Source organism: Diceros bicornis, chromosome 5, assembly GCF_020826845.1.
Source record: "Diceros bicornis minor isolate mBicDic1 chromosome 5, mDicBic1.mat.cur, whole genome shotgun sequence".
NCBI classification, from domain to species: Eukaryota; Metazoa; Chordata; class Mammalia; order Perissodactyla; family Rhinocerotidae; genus Diceros; species Diceros bicornis.
The window spans coordinates 30,335,707-30,356,525 of NC_080744.1; the positions used below are offsets into that span (position 1 = coordinate 30,335,707).

Genomic DNA, 20,819 nt, shown 5'->3' on the forward strand with positions numbered 1-20,819 from the left:
ACCCTCTGCCACTTGATAAACCGGCAAGAAAAATGATGACACATGAAAATACAAAAAAAAAAAAAAAAAAAGAGTAATTGTATTTTTCTCTCCACTAGGATTTCAAAAGAGTTAGGTAGAAACTGACCATCTTCTGTGAAAGAGGAAGCAAATTTATTAGGAACTTGTCAAGTTTACAAGGTGGAAAATGATTTCATAGACATCCTGGATAACAGAAATAAAAGTCATGGAGACCAAAAAATCCAAAGCTGAGTAAACAATTTCCAGTGTACAGTGTCATTTTAAAATATGATGTGAAAAATAAAAAATAATACATAAAACTTCCCAGAAATTGAGCTAGTTTTCCTGGTCTCTTATATAGTTTGGAGTCAGAGTATTTTGTATTAATTTTATCTCTAAGCTCTAAATAGAATGAATACAGGTTTAGAGAAAGCTGATAAATGAGAATTTTTTTGGATGGAAGAGAGTAAGTGAGAAAGAGATCCTGAAAGTAAATATAAAAACTACGGCGTTTGTTGAATGCTGCAAACAAGAAGCTAAGGGGTGGCTTAATTTATTGCATTTATGTACACAAAAGGTTATTTGAAAAGGATGCAAACTTTTTGATATTTCCCACAGTTATAAAAAGTAAAAGTAGAGGTAGTCTTTAGTTAGAGAAGGCAGGATTTTGCTTGGGAATAAAGAATGTTTTGTGACAATTTGAAGGATAAAAATGCAGAAAGTTTGAGCTAAGGGAGATAAACACAATATTTTTAAATTGAGAAGGACATGTATATGGGCGATGATTTATATTAGTACATTGCTCAAACCTCACAGCTGTTTGTAGATCCTTTTCAACTTGTTGACTTTATTAATTGGAACTTCAGTTACCAATATTTCCTTTATCTATAAAGGAGTGATTGTCTGGGAATCTGTTTGGAGGATTAATCAATTCTATAAGGATCAAGAGAAAGAATTAATCAGAACAGAAGGCAGAGTTAGGCCTTGTGTTTTTCATCACGGATACTTAATTAGTTAAAAAAATTACGGATATAATTAATACGTTTAAGAAAATTTATTTCAAAGGACAGCCAATCTATAAGAGAAGATGATTTCAGAACACCATCATTCAGGAGTTTTTCCCTATGGGTATTTGATGACTTTTAGGTCGAACATCATATCCTTGTGCATCCATTTAGAAACCTTTCTCTGACTTTTACTCTTGACTAAGATCTGAATCCTGACTCTGGTCTCAAGTGACTTTAAAGCTGTGATGACCCAGACTTTTCAAGTTTCTATATTCCCTGATATTTGAATGGATATGTTCTCATCCTTTTAGTACATCTATGTTCCATATTTATATCTTGTTCTGCTTTAAACTCACTTTTCCTAAAATCCCTAGTTCTTAGCTAGTTGATGGTGAGTGGAGAGGCAAAAGGCAAATAAACTCACAGCTTATGTGCATAGCTGATAAACGGTTATTGAGAAACTCTCCCAAGAACCTTAGCATTTAAAAGACACCTGGAGATATAATTCTATATCTTGTTTATAATTATAGAATTTCTGAAGAGTGGGCCCAGAAAGTCATGCAACTCATACCTCATAAACTACTTTTACTTAAAGTAAGCTTTATTCTTCTTTTTCTGTCATAATATAAATACTTTCCTAATTTCATTGTCCTTTTTAAATTTTCCTATTAATCTCATTTATTTCTTCTTTTCCCTAATTCTTCTTCACTTTTATAATCTCTTATTTTTTATTTTCCTTTGTCGCTTAGAAACTATGCACAGTCTCTTTACTTATCTTCTTTAATTATATAATTAAGCATATTTCTATGTATTTTTAATCATCCAAATACATCTTCTATCTTTCAGCAAATGTTATTTCCTAAAATATTTACATATCCTCATTATGTACCTGGTGTGATTTAAGTTGTGGGATACATTGGATAAGAAGACAGATGTGGTCCTTTATTTATGGGAGTGGCAGCTCATCCGGAAGGGGAACAAACAAAGAATCGATTAATTACCTTTGTAGTAAGTACTACAAAGAGATACAGTGTTTTTTGAGAGCCAATATATTTAATCCACACAAGATGGTTTTTACTTTATCACTAAAAGACTATGAATATTATAATCTCCTATCGTTATGTAGAAGGAGATAACCACAACATATTATTGAAATACCTTTATGCATTGAATTTTGATGCTATCTCCTGGCCAATACCATTTTCTATCGTTGTCTATTCACTTATCTCATGTGTTGACCACTATTGTAGACAAATGAAAGAAAGGGAAGTAAAATTAATATTTACTGAATATTTAATATTAATACCTACACGCTGAATACATCAGTACAAAACTTAATTATTTTATCCCTACAATTTACTCTGAGAAGTTGGTATTATTAATTGCAATTCCATAGATAAACTGAGGTTCAAGAATTTAAGTAAACTGCCCAATATCACTTGTGAGTGGCTGCACCATATCTAAATAAAGCTAAAATTACAAGATAATGTGGTAAATCCTTACACAGAGGTTTGAACAAAATGCTTGTCACTACACCATGATGACCTTCATAGTTTTAAGCTTGTCAGATCGTGTGTTAAATACTCTAGGATAGTGCTTCTCAAATTATCTTTGGTGAAGAACCAGTTTTTTTTTTTTTTCCAATCCTTCATGGACTGATACTTTAGTAAATAAAACTCATACTCTTGGGCTTTGCTGTGATATAAAATTTCCAGAGAAGTTTATAAACACTAACTCTCAATTTCTTTGCCTAACATGATGCAAACTGGTAACAGACAATTCATAGACCTGCACCTCTATGTGGACCACTTCTTCACTTCTTTGGGGAATCCATATATGAATAAGTCATAATCTCTGCCTTTAAGAAGCTTATGGTCTACTAGGTGAGGTAGAACTGTATTCAGTTTACTAAAATACAAGAAATAGTAAAATAAATGCTAGTGATATAAAGAAAGACCTCACAAATATGGTTAAAATTTAATAAACCTTGAAAATAAATATGTTCTAGAGGTGGAGAGTCAGGAAGAAGGGTCTGTTTGCCAGAATAAGGCCTGTAATCTTGGAAGTGGATGGACTAGATGAGAAGTGGTGAAGAGTTTTGTGTGACTGGATCCAGGCTGTATTAGTCTTGAATCAAAATCAAAAGAATTTGGGGTTGAATTCCTATTACTCATGTTAACCAATCTTGTATCTCATGAAGAACATCATAGCATCTACCCTGGGAGGAAGCAGAGAAGTATTACATAAGGAGAAAACTTGCTGGTTATGCTAATATTAATAAATGCTAGTAATAATAAAGTAAGACATCATAGATATGGTATACATTTAAGCAATATTTAAGTTGAATATGTTCCCAGAGCTGGAGACTGGGAAGGAGAAGAAGGGTCTGTCTGCTGAATGAAGGTTTATAGGCTTGGAAGGGATTGCAACAGTGATTAGTTTTATGAGACTGGGGCCACATTATATTAGTTTGAACCAAAAATAAAAAAGCTTAGGGTTGCATTCCTATTACTCATGTTCACCATCTTGTATCTCATGAGTAGTATCACGGCATCAACCCTGAGAGGAAGCAGAGGGTATTAAATGCAGAGACCACTTGGTGTTAGAGAACAGTTCCACATGACAGTCACCAATTTCTCTGTGATCCCATTTCAGAAGCCATGAGTGTTTTAAGTCAGTTTTAATGCTAAAGTGAAAATAGGCTTCCGGAACATTGACATCTCTTTAATTTATTAACATAATTATCATAATATATATTTTCTCCTATTGTCCTCCTTCAGGTAGCAAAGCCAACAAAGCCAATGAATGGAGCAAACCTCTCTGTGGTGTCAGAATTTGTGTTCCTGGGACTCACCAATTCCTGGGAGATCCAAATTCTCCTCTTTGTGTTCTCCTCCACGTTTTACATGGCAAGCATGTTGGGAAACTCTCTCATTATGCTCGCTGTTACCTCTGACTCTCACTTACACTCCCCCATGTACTTTCTGTTGGCCAACCTCTCCTTCATTGACCTGGGAGTTTCTTCTGTCACTTCTCCTAAGATGATTTATGACCTTTTCAGAAAGCATAAAGTGATCTCTTTCAGTGGCTGTATCACTCAAATTTTCTTCATTCATGTCGTTGGTGGTGTGGAAGTGGTGCTGCTCATAGCCATGGCCTTTGATAGATATGTTGCCATATGTAAGCCTCTCCACTATCTGACCATCATGAGCCCGAGAATGTGCATCTTCTTTTTAGTGGTTGCCTGCATGACTGGCCTTATTCATTCCATGGTTCAATTGGCTTTTGTGGTAAATTTACCCTTCTGTGGTCCTAATGTGTTGGACAGCTTTTACTGTGACCTTCCTCGGCTCATCAAACTTGCCTGCACCGACACTGACCAACTAGAGTCCATGGTCACAGCCAACAGTGGGTTCATCTCTGTTGGCTCCTTCTTCATACTGATCATTTCCTATATTGTCATCATTCTCACTGTTCAGAAACGCTATTCAGCTGCCTCATCAAAGGCTTTGTCTACACTGTCAGCTCACATCACTGTGGTAGTGCTGTTCTTTGGTCCTTTGATATTTGTCTATACATGGCCATCTCCCTCTATACACCTGGATAAGTTTCTGGCCATCTTTGACGCGGTTCTCACTCCTTTCCTGAATCCTCTCATTTATACATTCAGGAATCAAGAAATGAAGGCAGCAATGGGGAGAGTATGCAGACAGCTAATGAATTACAGGCAGATCTCTTAAGTGAAGCCTGTATTGTAAGAGCCCTCATTGATTATTGGTGTTCATTATTGATGATCAAACTCAGAGAGAATCTTCTTTGTCCTACCTTGATTTGATTATACATATTGATATTCAGTCTATTTTGTCTTTCACTTAGGAGGGAAGGACATTCAGTTCTGAAAAGAGAAAAGGATTTACATATGAAGTATTTATAATTAAAGATTATAATAATCTTGAGCCCCAATTCCTAAGGAATAATATCTATATGATGTAAATATTAGAAATACAAAAGAGCGTAGAGTTTTTATAAGACTTTCACAACAAGGAGAACCCCCTCTCTCTTTTTAACAGGCATCTGTCTCACAGATGGAAATTCAGCACTCAATGCGGGATTTGCTAAGGGAGGATTGAACTGAGTGTTCATATTTTATGCCGCAGCTTGCTCACATTCTACCCCTCCTTTGGGTCTCTGCCGGGGCTGTGTAACTAGGGCAGAATCTTTGAGAGCACACATGCAGGATCTTTGAGAACATACATACTGGAGCCCAGTGGGTACATGTCTCTAGGTAGAAGCCGGGTGAGCTGTTCTTGGAACACAAAGAACTGGGGAGTCACAGGGATTTTCCTCCCTAATTAGCATTATGCTACTCAAACCCACTAAATTTTCATTTTCCTTTTCCTCCTATTTCTTCCTCTTCATTTTTCCTCAGCCACTTATGGTGTGTGGAGTAGGAAGGTGTTTTCCTTCTTTCAGGCTTCCTTCCTTCTTATTTCCTCCAATCATTCCTCCTTCTTTTCCCACTTTCCTTCACTTGCTGCTCTGTCTACTTTTAACTTTTCTGACTGCTGTCCCTTTTATTCATTTATTTTTCTTCTCTTTTTTTTTAAATTCAGGTATAATTGACATATAACATTGTATTAGTTTCAGGTGAACAACATAATGATTCGATATTTGTATATAATGCAAAATGATCACCACAATAAGTCTAGCTAACCATCACCATACATTACTGCTGTTCTTTTTATATTGCTCTATTATAATTATTATAAATTGCCTCTTCCACAAGTTTCATGTCTTGAAGGACTTGTTGTTTTGGTCATAGGAGCTCAGCTGTGGAGTGTGAGTGAGGGGAGAATAGCCTAATGGCAAGTGTGGAGTCACTTAGAGCAGTGGCTTTCACACTTTTTGGCAGTGACCCAAAGTAAGGAAAACAAGACACATTGCAGTATATACCCTGCCCATCCTCAGGAAGAACTGAATCAAAGTTTCAGGTGACAATATTTATTTTTATGACATTTTCTGTTTTTCTTTCCTTTCGTTTTCTCTTCTATTAAAAACATCTATTTACAAACAACTTTGTGACCTACAGAATTACTACTTACTAAGAAATTACACAGAAGGTAGAGAATTATGTGTACTGCTTCTAGTTAAGAGCAGAATGAATACACTGAGATAAATTTATGTCATTCTAACAGATAAAACCAAATTCTAGTCTTCTTTTAATATAAAATTTATAATAAAGCATTTCTAAGCTTATTAAATAAGACCATCAAAGCTGAGCTTTGAAAACTTTGCCATAATTTTAACATATAACATTATTTCTTTTCAGACTCATTATTTGAAGTTATGCATATTGCCAAAGCAAATAGAATACACTTGCTGAAATCCATCTATACCTTTCTATATCCATTCCATTTTGTCTTTTACTATCCTCTTTCATGTTCTGGAATAACATTTTATCTTAAGATAAATGTACCCTCTTTTTTCCTTGATAAACAAAACCAGATCCTACTACTTGCATAGTCAGTAATATTTTTTGGTCATGTTACTTCTAGTATAGTCTCAGTCACCCATATTAATTATGACTTTTAACCAATATAATTAATTTCTATTTCACTGAGAGTTCTTGAAGATAAGTGAAAATTTCCTGTCATATACAATCATTTTAGTAAACCAGCAGAGCTCATGAGCACAGTAAGTTTAACTCCCAAAGGCCACACACATCCTACTTACACTTTCTTACAGGCAGTAAATGTTATTCTTAAAAAAGCAAAAATGCACATGTTCACTAACTTGATCAAAACATAAAGATACTCTATAAATATATAAGTAAAGTCACACACACATGAACACACACACACACACTCTGACCAATGTTTCAATATTCAATCTTATTTTTAAATTATCCAAAGTATATCCACTAATTACTGTATTTAACACTAAACCAGGGTTTTAAAATTGCTAAAATATTAGACATTATGTTTAAGTGGATACACTACAGAACTTTCAAGTATAACTCAAATTTATTGAACACATAGTTTTACATTTTTGTAATTTTAAATGCTTGTTTTATACTCAGTACTGGTAAGGTCAGGGAGAAGGCTTTTGGTTGTTTTGTAAAAAATATTATCAAATCAGTCTGAATTGTCGAAGAATTTATTTTGATTATGTAAATTTGTATTCTCATAATAAAATGTTTCTCAGCTAGTTATTTCTAGGATTTTTTTTTCTGAAAAAGCTAGCACATTTAAAATTGTAGAAGTTCAGTTTTAAAAATTTTTTTGGAGTATGGCGCATGTTATATTCATGTCAGCATTTATTAATATCTATAAACCAATTCTTACAGAACTTCTTTATTTTTAGAGGCTATGTGTGAAAGTTATTAATATCTCCTTGCAGTAGGAAAACATTTCGCATTCACACAATAAGAGCAAGAGTTTTCTCAATTGCAGAAACACAGTCACACCGAAAACCATGAGATTCAGTTTTGCAACCTCACTTACAAATCAAAAGTTGAATCAGATTTACCAAAACATCAAAAGTAGAGACATATACAAACATCAGATCTCAAAGAATGTTTCTACTTCCAGTGGAATCTAGACATATTTTTATACAAAAGGAAAACTAAGAAACCAAATTCTCCATCATTTCTCATCTGATAGAGAATAGATCTGGTACTAGTTTTCTAGGGCTGCTATAAAAAGTACCACATACTGAGTGGCTTAAACAGCAGACAATATTATCTCACAGTTCTGGAGCCTAGAAATTAAAAATCAAGTTGTTGGCAGGGTTGATTTCTTCTGAGGGCTGTGAAGGAAGGATCAGTTCCAGGTCTCTTTCTTTGATTTGTAGTGGGCTATCTTCTCCTTGTGTTTCCTCACATTGTCTTCCCTCTATGCATGTCTGTCTCTGTGCTCAAATTTCCCCCTTTTTAAAAAGACACCAGTCATATTGGATTAGGATTCACCCTAATGTCCTCGTCTTAACTTAACTCATTACCTCAGCAATGACCTTATTTCCAAATAAATTCAGATTCTAAAGTACTCGGGGTAAGGACTTCAATATATGAATTTGGGAGGGACACAATTCAACCCACGAGAGATCCTCACCATCCCAATAGAAATTATCAAACTGTCAGTTCATAAAACCAAATTCATAATCTCTGTTGCCACCAATGAGGTATAACCTATCAGCAAACCAGCGTTAGAACCAGGATTGGAACCAAACTTTTCGAAGAACCAGAAACACCTACAAACAAAAAACCATCAAAGCAGAAAAACAAAACAGAGATTAGAGTGTCAGTGAAGGTAAAGTTTTACTGCTGCGTGGAATTCTCTGTGGGAACCAAAAAGAGACATGCCTGGGCTTAAATGTACCATGAAGTGCATTGCTTAGGAAACATAGTTTATAAGCTCCAGAAGGTGAGTCCACTTGCATATCTTGATGGGTCTCCAAAATGGTTCAAAGTGTAATTTTAATAAGTTAAAAAAATGATTCATATATGATCATGTGTGAAGTATTTATTTAACTCACTAAATGAGAGAACGAGCAAGATGATAAACTGGTTTCCATCAAGTTTTGATGGAATCAGTTTCTAAGTCTGAATGAATCCTCCTGAAATGCTCTTCATACCTCTTGATTTCACCAGTTCCATTATTATGATCTGTGCCATAATTGGGTTGAGCACAGAGACCACTTTAGACCTCTAAGAGTTAAATCAAAGGGGAAAAACACTAGTCAGATTACCTCTTACTTACAAAAATGCTTTCCCACTGACCTAGGAGTCAAGAGATTTGAAAATTAAATGAGGAAACATTCATTAGACATTTTTGAGACTTTTAAAATATAGAAACTGCTGCATTTTAAGACATTGAAGGAGTTTAAAATAAACGGTCGGTATAAATAATGCTCAGCTTCACTATTAATCAGGGAAATTCAAATTAAAACCAATCTCTAGGCTGAAAAGTCCATATGCTGAGCAGAAAATATGTTGTTTTTAAGACCTGGGTTGGAAAGTTCCTCAACTCTGTGGCATAATGAGAGATTCCATTCTCGGAACTTGGAAAAAAGGCCCAAGTGATATGACAGAGAGGGTGTAGGTTGACTGGCTAAGATGTTGATGAGGTCTTCCTGGGTTGATAAGAGATATGAGTCCTAGAATGAGACACCCAGTGCTCTTCTGTTATGGAAGTTCCACTTCTTACTGCTCATGAGTCTACCAACCTAGCAGAAAAGAAGCATCAATAAGATGTGTCCCTTTGGTAATGCAATTTATCCTTTGCTTTAATCAGTAAGTAACTCATATGAGTAAATACATGAATATGTTCTTTCAAATATGTAGATGTGATCATAAGACTACCATTTAGGCCCATTAGCAATATATATTAAAAGGGAAACTGTGCCTACAGTATTTCAGTGCTGCTAATCAGTTGCCTTTTCCACTATGCAGGTTTTCTATGTGCTTTTTATGACAGAGGATAAAAATATTCTAAAAGTAAGAGCTCTAAATTCTGTGGTTGTTTGACTCTATCATGATTTGGATATTGGTTCAGGTAGGTTAGATGGATAGAAACTGTCTTTGATGGAGAAATAAAGCAGAGAGAGTGAATTCTAATAAAACCAGAAATAAATCAATTCTGTTACTCAATAAGGAGATTGAAGCAGACAAACTCACAAACAAAATATAGAAGACAGAAAGACGAGTGGAGTCAAATCATGACTTCATGTTCCGTATTAGAGAAGTTATTCTAGTGACATTTGCACAGACGTCTTTAGTCTCTAGGCAAAGAATTAAGTAGGAGTGGAAGACTTGAGTCCAGTGGGAATAAAATGTGAAGAATTCTGGATAATGCTGAAGAAAGTAGCTTTAATATATTATGATTTCCTGGGCCAGAGACTGGATGGAAATGTTGGACCATCACAGCAATAGAAGCATAGTGTATTGGAAATAACCTGGACTGCCTGAAAGCCAAGGGTCAAATATATTGATTCCGGATTTGCTACCAACTTGTTCCTTAGCTTCAGCAGATCTATTTATCCTCTCTGTACCTTGGTTTCCTTAACTCCAAAAGAAAAGTATTTTACAGTCACTAGTGAAGTTTCATTCAGGTTCTAGCAACAAAAACCTTCTAGAAGGCTTGCTGCATTGACAGCAGTAAAAACAACCATTTTGGGAGCATGCATCCCCAGCACCCATTCCTGTACATCTGTATACAATTCCGAATAGTGTCCTGAGTTCTTTCTACCTATCTCAGGAAAAGTAAACTAGTGGAGAAACTTCTAGGATGATCTGATTGAGATATTTCTCTGCAAATTTCACTATTTCCCTGTAACTCCAAGTTAAACTCATCATTTGTTAGTAACTCCAAACGAGAGTTAGGAAGTAGAAGATTACCAATTTTTATCTAAATGACCCTAAACATTGATCTGTTGCCTTATCTTCTCACCCACAAAAACTGAATTGTAATCTCATTCTGTGGACTCTGCTTTTATAAGAGACTTAAAGACTAAAGTCATGACTACTTTAATTCACCATTTCCAAAGGTTTTACTCTCCCCATATATTTTAAGGCACTTTATTAATATATGATGCACATACAAAAAGCTGAACATATTTAATATATACAACTCAATGAGTTTGGAATTAAATATGCACTCATGAAATTATCACCACAATCTATGTTATAAACATATTCATCACTTCCAAAAGTTTTCTCCTTCCCTCTTTATTTATTATTATTATTTTTCTGTGACGAGAACACTTAAGATCTATCCTCTTAGCAAATTTTTAAGTATACAATATAGTATTGTTAGCTATATAGATTCTATACTGTACATTAGATCTCTAGGGCTTATCATCTTGTAGACTTGAAACTTTGTACCCTTTGACTAATAACTCCTCATTCCTCCCAACCCCTAGCATCTAGAAACCATCATTCTACTCTCTGTTTCTATGAATTTGACTATTTTAGATACCTCATATAAGTGGAATCATGGAGTATTTGTTTTTCTATAACTGGCTTATTTCACTTAGTACAATGTCTTCAAGATTCATCCTAGTCTTGCAAATGACAGGATTTCCTTTTTTTTTTAAAGGCTGAATAATATTCCATTGTATGTATTTACAACATTTTCTTTATCTATTCATCTGCTGATGGATATTTAGGTTGTTTCCATATCTTGACTGTTGTGAATAATGCTGCAAAAGACATGGGAGCACATATATCTCTTTGAGATCCTGATTACAATTCTTTGGAATATATACCATGAAGTGGGTTCGCTGGATCTTAATGGTAATTATAAAGTGTTTCTATAAACTAGCAGTGAACTATCCAATATGGAAATTAAGAACACAGTAACAGCATCAAAAAGAATAAAATACTTAGGGAAAAATTTAACCAAGGAAGCAAAAGACTTGAAGGAAAACTACAAATTAATGCTGATAGAAATTAAAGCAGGGACAAATAAATGGAAATACATCCCATGATAATGGATTGGAAGTTTTAATACTGTTAAATTGTCCATATTACCCAACTTGATCCACAGATTCTACCAAAATTTCAATGGCATTTTTTACAGAAATAGAAAAAATAATCCTAAAATTCATATGGAACCAAAAATGACCCTGATTAGCCAAAGCAATATTGAAAAAGAAGAATAAAGCTGAAGGCATCATATTTACTAATAAATAACAAAATATTTTACAAATCTGCAGTAGTTAAAACAGTATGGTACTGGTGTAAAGACAGGCATATAGACCAAAAGAACAGTCTCTATAGCCCAGTAATAAACCTGCTTATACACAGTCAATTGATCTTTGACAAAGGAGTCAAAAATACACAATAGAGAAAGGATAATCTCTTCAACAAATGGCATTGAGAAACTGGATATCCACAAGCAAAAGAATGATATTGAATCTTTATCTTACACCATATACAAAAATCAACTGAAAGTGGATTAAAGACTTAGAAGTAAGAGCTGGAGCTTTAAAATTCATAGAAGAAACATAGGAGAAAAACTTCATGTCACTGGGTTTGTCATTGATTTCTCTGATGTGACACCAAGAACATAGGCAACACAAGCAAAATAAGAAAAGTGGGACTACATCAAACTAAAAAACTTTTGCACAGCAAAAACAAAAACAATCACAGAGTCAAAAGACAAACTATAGAACTGTAGAAAATATTTATACATGATATGTCTGATGAGGGATTAATATTCAAAATAAGTAAGGAACTCAAACAACTCAAAGCAAAAAACAAACCCATTAAAAAACAGGCAAAACATCTGAATATACATTTCTCCAAAGAAGACTTACAAATAGCCAACAGTTATATGGAAAGATGATCAATATCACTAATTACCAGGGAAATGCAAATCAAAACCAAAATGAGATATCTCCTCATACCTTTTGGAAAGTCTTTTAGAAAATAACAAAAGATAACAAGTGTTTGTGAAGATAGAAAGACTGGAGAAACTGGAGTCCTTGCACACTGATGATGGGAATATAAAATGGTGCAGTTGCTGCAGAAAACAGTATGGCTTCTTACTTCTCTGGAGGAAGCATAGTCTACATCCAGGAATACCACTCCAACCCATATACCAGATGACATGAAAGCCTGTCAGCTTTGTTTGGAGCCCAGATCTGGAAAAGGTTCTTCTGTAGTTCCAGGCTCTGTACAAAGGGCCCTACTACCTGGGCCATACTACCTGGACTACAATGGAATTAGAAAAATTGTTGGTCATAGAAGCATGTGCAACTATGCCATACAACTATTTACTGGGGCTTTGGGGAGAAAAAGGATGAGGATTGGCAATAGATGTTAGCTCAGAGCCGGTCTTCCTCAGCAAAAAGAGGAGGATTAGCATGGATGTTAGCTCAGGGCTGATCTTCCTCACACACAAAAAAAAAAAGTTAAAAAAAAAAAGAAAAATTGTTGGTCAGAAGAGATAAGATGTGAAGTTCATAGCAAGCATCAAGGGCATAATCACAATACAAATTGCTGTAGTTCTACAGCAACCGTTTTCCTAAAATTACAGAGTAATTCACATAGAGACACGGCATCCCACAAGCATCATAGAGTACCAAGGATCTACAATAAAGAAAAGGAGATGTGGGAGTTGGAATATGACCATTGTATCTACTGTCTCCATCCTACAGCACCACCCAGAATCTGCTGGCATAAAAGAGCAATGAAATGGCTTACTGCCTTTGCAGCTGAATGACTAGCTTGGAGATGATATTTTGAGAATGTGGTGGAATTCTCTGGAATACTGTATATATACACAATAAATAATTTTTATTTGGTGCCGTGTCCCCATTAAGTAGCATACATACAGGAACCAGGGTATGGTTGGGAGATTTGAGCTTCCCATCCTTTCAACTCTGGGCACTATGGGTTTAGTTGTCCTGGTTTCAATAACAAGTGAAAAGATTGCAATCAGCTACAAAAGAGTCCCATTAAATTTTGGTTTATGGCTATTGCCCAGGAAATTTAGGCTTCTTGCACCAAGAACAAATAGGGAAGAAAAGGAATCACCATCCTGGAAGGGGTAATTTATCATTAGGAAGAATTAAGGCTACTGTTACTCAGTAAGGGTAAGGAAGACACAGTTTGGCACCTGTTGATTCACATAGGTGACTTTTAGAACTCCCTCAGCCAATTTTGATGCTAAATGGACATATGTAGCAGCCATGCCTTGAGAAGAGCATAGTAATCAGTGGTTTGGTGTGTGCATCAGGGCTTAGGTCATTTATCAGGTGAGGCATCTAGGCCAGCAGAGTTGCCAAGAAAGGAATATTGTCAAGGAGGGATATGAGTACCAGTTGTGGTCTGACTATCTACTTCAGGAGCCAGTATTGTAATTCATCCCATTAATGTTCTTCTTATAAAATGTCCACAGGATAAGAGATTCACCAAAGTCCTGAAGAAGCTGCTCCCAGAATTCAAATAAATCAAGGAGATCGAATTGTTAAAAGTGGATGTCATGTGTGCTATGCTCTGCCAACCAGATCCCCTCTTTCAGATAGATAGAAAAATTTATTCCCTCAACTGTTGGGATATTTGTTTTCTGACATGTCTCATCATTCTGCTCTCTTTGGAATGTTCTTGTCTAAAGACAGCCAACATGCCCAAGGCCATTCCCCCTTTCTGTATTAGTTTGCATCCAATGACTGGTTAACAGCCCACTTGGAATAATTCTGAAAAGTCACGCCAGGTTCAGAGATCCTTGCAGGGTTGACTGGGGCCTTGTTGTACTGTTGTGCAACTTCTGCCTCTGTCAAATCCATTAATTAATTTCCTACTTCCAAATAGCATTGATCCTGATAGTGCTCCCTAACAAACTCAGCTTAATATGATAAAAATGGTAACATATAGTTCATGGACTTGCATCTCTCTGTGGATCACTTTCTCATTGCTTTGGGGAGTCCAAATATGAATAAGTTGTAATCCCTGCCTTCACAGAGTTTACAATCTACTTGGTGAGTTAGAGCTGTAGTCAGTTCACTATAATGTAAGTGATAGTAAAATAAATGCTATTAATAATAAAGCAAGACTGCATAGATGTGGTAAATATGTAAGTAATATTTAAGTTGAATATGTTCCCAGAGGTGGGGAGGGGAAGGAAGAGAAGGGTCTATGTGCTGAATGAATGTTTATAGGCTTGGAAGGGATTGCGATAGTTATTAGCTCTATGTGACTGGGGCCAAATATTTATTTTGAACCCAATAAAAAGGTTTGGATTTGAATTCCTGTTAATCATGTTAACCATTTTTTATCTCAGGAATAGTATCATGGCATCAACTCTGAGATGAAGCAGAGGGTATTAAATGCAGAGACAACTTGGTGGCAGAGAACAGCTCCACATGGCAGCCACCAATTTCTCTGTGATCGCATTTCAGAGGCCATGAGCATATTAGGACAGTTTTATTGCTAAAGTAGAAATAGGTTTTCATAACTTTGAACTCTTTCCTAATTTATTAATATAATCATCATAATTTACATTTTAAGGTAGCAATGCTGACAAAGCTAATGAATGGAGCAATTTGCTCTGTGGTGTCAGAGTTTGTGTTCCTGGGACTCACCAATTCCTGGGAGATCCAACTTCTCCTCTTTGTGTGCTCCTCTACATTTTATGTGGCAAGCATGATGGGAAACTCCCTCATTATGCTTACTGTGACCTCTGACCCTCACTTACACTCCCTCATGTACTTTCTGTTGGCCAACCTCTCCTTCACTGACCTGGGAGTTTCTTCTGTCATGTCTCCTAAGACGATTTATGACCTTGTCAGAAAGCATAAAGTCATCTCCTTCAGTGGCTGCATCACTCAGATCTTCTTCATCCATTTCATTGGTAGTGTGGAGATGGTGCTCTTCATAGCCATGGCCTTTGACAGATATGTTGCCATATGTAAGCCTCTCCACTATCTGACTATCACAAGCCCAAGAATGTGCATCTTCTTTTTAGTGGCTGTTTAGATGACTAGCTATATCCACTCCATGGTTCAATTGGCTTTTGTGGTAAATTTATCCTTCTGTGGTCCTAATGTGTTGGACAGCTTTCACTGTGACCTTCCTTGGTTCATCAAACTTGTCTAAACTGACACTTACTGAATAGAGTTCATGGTCACAGCCAACAGTGGGTTCATCTCTGTTGGCTCCTTCTTCATACTGATCATTTCCTATATTGTCATCATTCTCACTGTTCAGAAATGCTATTCAGCTGCCTCATCAAAGATTTGGTCTACCCTGTCAGCTCATGTCAGTGTGGTAGTCCTGCTCCTTGGCCCTTTGATATTTGTCTATACATGCCATCTCCCTCCATATGCCTGCATAAGTTTCTGGCCATCTTTTATGTAGTTCTCAATCTTTTCCTGAATCCTCTCTTTTACATATTCAGGAATCAAGAAATGAAGGTGGCAATGAGGAGAGTGTGCAGACAGCTAGTGAATTACAGAAAGATCTCTTAAGTGATGTCTCTATTGTAAAGAACCTTCATTGGTTATTGATGTTCATTATTTATGGTCAAACTCAGAGAGAAGCTCTTGTTTTTCCCACTTTGATTTGACTATACGCACTGATATTGAGTCTATTTTGTCTTTCACTTGGGAGAGAGGAATATTCACTTTTGACATGAGAAAGTTTCATTTAAAACCAAAGATTATAATAATCTTGAGTCTCAATTCCTAAGGAATAATATTTATAAGAAGTAATTTTTAGAAATATGTAAGACGGCAGGCTGCTTTAAGGCTATCAGAACAGAGAGAAGTATCTCCCAATTCCCCCTAATTCACCTACGACTTCGTCTTTACTTGACTATACCTGCAAATACCCTGTTTACAAAGATGGTCACATTCACGAGTACTCTGGGTGATAGTACAAATCAACCCACAACAGTAGTGTAGGTAGTATAGGTATCTAAGAATAAGAGTGGTTGTTGCATAGCTACCTATTAATCAGATTGAAAATATATTTAAAATAAACACTAGAAGAAACTTTATCTATGTCATAGTCAACTATATTTTTAAAGTAATGGAGCAGATAAAGTCATCATAAAGCGCAAAAAAATTATTCTTGTGAGCTAAAGAATCTCCGCTAACTAGGAAGATTACAGAAGGTAAAGAATAACATTTACTGCCTTTAGTCAAGAGCAGAATGAATGTACCAGGATAAATTTGTCATATTATTCTAACAGAGAGAAAACAAAATTCTAGTCTTTCTTCAAAATAGTATTTGGCCATAAAGCATTCCTAAGTTTTTAAAAATAAACCCATGAAAACTGAGCTATGCAAACATTGCTAAAATATTAACATATATCATTGCTTTTCAGACTCATTATTTGACAATATGTATACAACTATAATCGGGGCAAGTAAAATTTATTTCTTCACTTTCTGCAGTTTTCTGTCTCCATTGGGTTTTGTTTTTCACTATCCTCTTTCAGATACTGGAATAGCTAGACAGTTTATCTTAGGATAAATCTATCCTTTCTTTCCCCTTGATAAAAACAAAACAAAGCAAAACACGTCCTAATACCTTGCATAGTCAATCATATTTTTTGACTATAATTACTTCTAGTACAGTCTTAATCACCCATTTTATGACTTTAACCAAAGTAACTAATTTTTATTTCACAGACAGTACTCTGAAAAAAAAAAAAAGAGAGAGAGAGAGAGAATCTGGCAGTAGTTTAAGTGGTAAAAACGGATTTTAATCAGGAACTACTGCAATAGGGGAAAAGAGACCTCCGTATAGAATGGGGTTCAATTCCCAATACAATTAGAACAAGCGGGGATTTATAGCCAAAAAGCAGATGGTGGGAAGGGGTTGGTGGATGGAAATTGCTAAGAGAAGACATTAAGGGCAGGGAGAATTTTTCTAAGCTGATGTAACAGGATTCTTGCTGAGGGCAGGCCACTGTGATCAGATACCAAGAATATGGGTTTAGGAATTTTATCAAATATCAAAGGTGAGGGTTTCTCTCTAAACTGACTTAGCAGGATTGTTGGTAAAATTGGGCTATGCAAGCCCAGCAAGGATGGGCCCCAGGTTGACACCTGTGGAGAAGAGGGCTCAGAGGAGCCTAACATTTGGTCAAGGAAAGAGTCTTTGTCCATGTAAAGTTGGTAATCGAAAATTATCTGTCGTATAATTATTTTAGTAGACCAACAAAGCTCAGGAACACTCAAAATATAACCCCCTACTGGCACAGACTTGGTATTTACACCTTCTTAAAGGGAGTAAATGTTATTCTTAAAGTAGCAAAAATGCACACATTTAATAACAAGATCCAAAGATACAGACACTCTATAAAGGTATAAGTAAAGGGATACAGATACACCATGACCAAATTTCAATGCTCAATTTTATTTAAAAATTATCTAATGAATATCCACTAATTATTTTGTTAACACTAAACCAAAATCTTAAAACAACTAAGGAGGAAATCATACTAACAACAATAAACAAACACATAGGGACAGAGATTGGATTGGTGGTTACCAGAGGGGAAGAGGGGAGGGAGGAGGGTGAAAGAGATAATTCAGTACATGTGTGTGGTGATGGGTTGTAATTAGTATTTTGGTGGTGAACATGATGTAATCTATGCAGAAATAGAAGTATAATGATGTATACCTGAAATTTTTACAATGTTATAAACCAATGTTACTGCAATAAACAAAAAATTAAAAAAAAAAAAAAAAACAACTAAGGATCTTAGAAGTTACACTTCAGTAGACTCACTGTAAAACTGCCAGAATTATAATTCCAATCGATTGAGAACATAATTTTACATTTTACATAATTTTATATGCTTGCTGTATACTCCATTCTGGTAAGATCAGGGAGACGACTTACAGCTATTTAATTTAAAAAAGTTATCAAACCAGTCTGTTGTCCCAGAATTTATTTTGATTATTGGAATTTGGAATCTTATGTAAAAATGCTCTGAGTCATAATTTCTATGAGAACTTTTTTCTGAAAAAGATCACATGTATAAAACAGCAGAAATTCAGTTTTCTTTATTTTTTAGAATTTGGGGATTATTAGATTTGAGACAGCCTTTATTAATCTCCATAAAGCAATCCTTACAGAACTCCCTTAAGAGGCTTTAGATTTAATTTGTTAATATATCCTTGAAGTAGGAAAATATTTCACACTCATACACTGAGAGGAAAAGGCTCCTCAACTACAGAAACATAGTCACACATAAAACTACTAGCTTCAGTTCTAGAATTTCAGTGACAGATCAAGACTTAGATTTACCAAAAGTGGCAAGTATAGACTAATACACAAAATCTCACACCGGATCTCTAGTGGAACATTTTATTATACTTTCGATGGAAACAAGACAAATTCTACTTCCAATGGAAATAAGACAAATAGATTGAAAAGAGCGAAGCAAACAGATTGGGAAAAAGAGCCAATTAGCAAATACAATTCTGTATCATCTCTCATCTGATAGAGAATATATCCCCACCATCCCAAGAGAGATTACCAAATGATCAGATCCCAGAACCAAATTCACAATCTCTGTTGCCACCAATGAGGAACAACCTGCCAGGATTGGAACCAAACTTAGCCAAAAACTGGAAACAAACAAACAAACAAAAAACCACCAAACCAGAAAAACAAAATAGAGATCAGAGTGTCAGTGAAGGCAAAGTTTTAGCGCTGCTTGGGATTCATTATGGGAGCCAAGAAGAGTTATGCCTGGTCTTAAACATCCCATGAGGTGCATTCCTTGGGAAACACAGTTTATTGGCTCCAGAAATTGAGTCTACTTGGATGTCTTGATGAGACCTTCAGATAATTTTTAAAAAGTTAAAAACATATCTAATATAAAATGATCATGTGTCAATTATTTATTTAACTCACTAATGAGGGAACCAACTAGGGGGTAACCTGATTCCAATCAAGTTTTGATCAAATCAGTTTCTAAGAGAGACTGGATTCCTCTGTCAGTGTTCCTCAGGACCTCTCGATTTCATCAATTCCATGATTCTGACTTGGCCCAGTGTTCTATAAATAGGCTGAGGCACAGTGATCACTTCAGAGATTTCAAGAGACAAAACCCAAGGAAAAACTAGAGTCAGATTACTTCACTTATAAAAATGCTCTGCACATTTGTAAATTAGATTTTCCCCATTTACTCCATTTTAACAGGGCATTTTCTCCTCATGGGACCCTAATTGATACAAGTATTTGGTATACAAGACATAGAAGCAGTCTATGCTTTAAAACAGTTAAGAAGTTTAAAGTAAAGAATGAGTCAATATGAATAATGTCAAACTTCACTATTAATCAGGGAAATTAGAATTAAATAAATTCTCTAGGCTGAAATGCTGTATGAGACATGATATGTATTTTATAAGGCTTAAGCTGGGAATTTCCTTGGCTTTGTGACATAGTGAGAGATTCCAGTCTTGGAACTTGGAAACAAAGTACAAATGATGTGGCAGTTAGAGTGTATGTATATTGACTAAGAAGTTGATGAGATATCCTGGGTACCTAAGGGAAGGAAGGCCTAGAATGATGACACTCAGTTCTCCTGTGATCTGGTAGTTATAATCCTTAGTGGTCATGGATCCAATAACCCAGCAGAAAGGACGGCACCGATAAGCTATGTCCATTTGGTAATGTAATTTACCCTTTGCCCTAATTGGTAAGTGTCTCATATGACTTGATATCTGAATGTATTCTTTTTGTTGATCAATTAAACAGCTGTGGTTGTGGGAATTCCGTGTGGTCATGGGACTATTTAACAGTATATATTAAAAATAAAAGTGTGCATACAGTATTTCCTAGAAACCCTACTTATTATATGTTCTTTGGAATGACTTGCACATGTGTATATGAAGACATGTAAAAATATTTGCTAAAACCTTGTAAAAGAAAACAGTGGAAAAACCCAAGTGTCCCTTAATGGGAGAGAGTTAAACTGTTCTAATGGTTATTCTCTACTTGCCTTTCCATATCTAATTTTAATCATGTCCACTCTGCTCTGTGCCCTCGAACTTTATGGACTGAATCAACCAGTGGCTTTTGCCCTCTGGCTTCTGCTTGGGTGTAGCTAATGGGGGCTATGCAGGGTTTTGGAGGACAGGAAGAAAGTGAAATTGGGGTATTTATTCCCTCAATTCCTCCCTTTTGAGCTTTGTGCTGGCAATTACTGCACCCAATTCCTTCACCAAAGCCCTCAGATATTTTTAGTAGCCTTCTACTGCTACAGTTCTTTCTCTGGTTTATGGTCATGTTCCCTCCCATTTCCCTTAAGCTTTAGGGATAGTAATGACTCCCTTGTTGTTGCTAGT

The 20,819-nt window shown here is 35.6% G+C and overlaps 1 protein-coding gene and 1 pseudogene across 1 annotated transcript; both read left to right on the plus strand.

Annotated features, from left to right (window-relative positions):
• Nucleotides 1-3,802: 3,802 nt before the first annotated feature.
• Nucleotides 3,803-4,747, plus strand: LOC131405356 (olfactory receptor 4F3/4F16/4F29-like). Its single transcript, XM_058540417.1, has one exon. It carries the CDS (start codon nt 3,809-3,811, stop codon nt 4,745-4,747), a length of 939 nt encoding a protein of 312 aa, XP_058396400.1. The 5' UTR covers nt 3,803-3,808.
• Nucleotides 4,748-15,024: 10,277 nt separating this feature from the next.
• Nucleotides 15,025-15,977, plus strand: LOC131405357 (olfactory receptor 4F3/4F16/4F29-like; annotated as a pseudogene).
• The last annotated feature ends 4,842 nt before the right edge of the window (nt 15,978-20,819 follow it).

Bases quoted from the DNA above. Each gene is read 5' to 3' on its own strand.
- LOC131405356 (XM_058540417.1), top strand. From the start codon at position 3,809: ATGAATGGAGCAAACCTCTCTGTGGTGTCAGAATTTGTGTTCCTGGGA.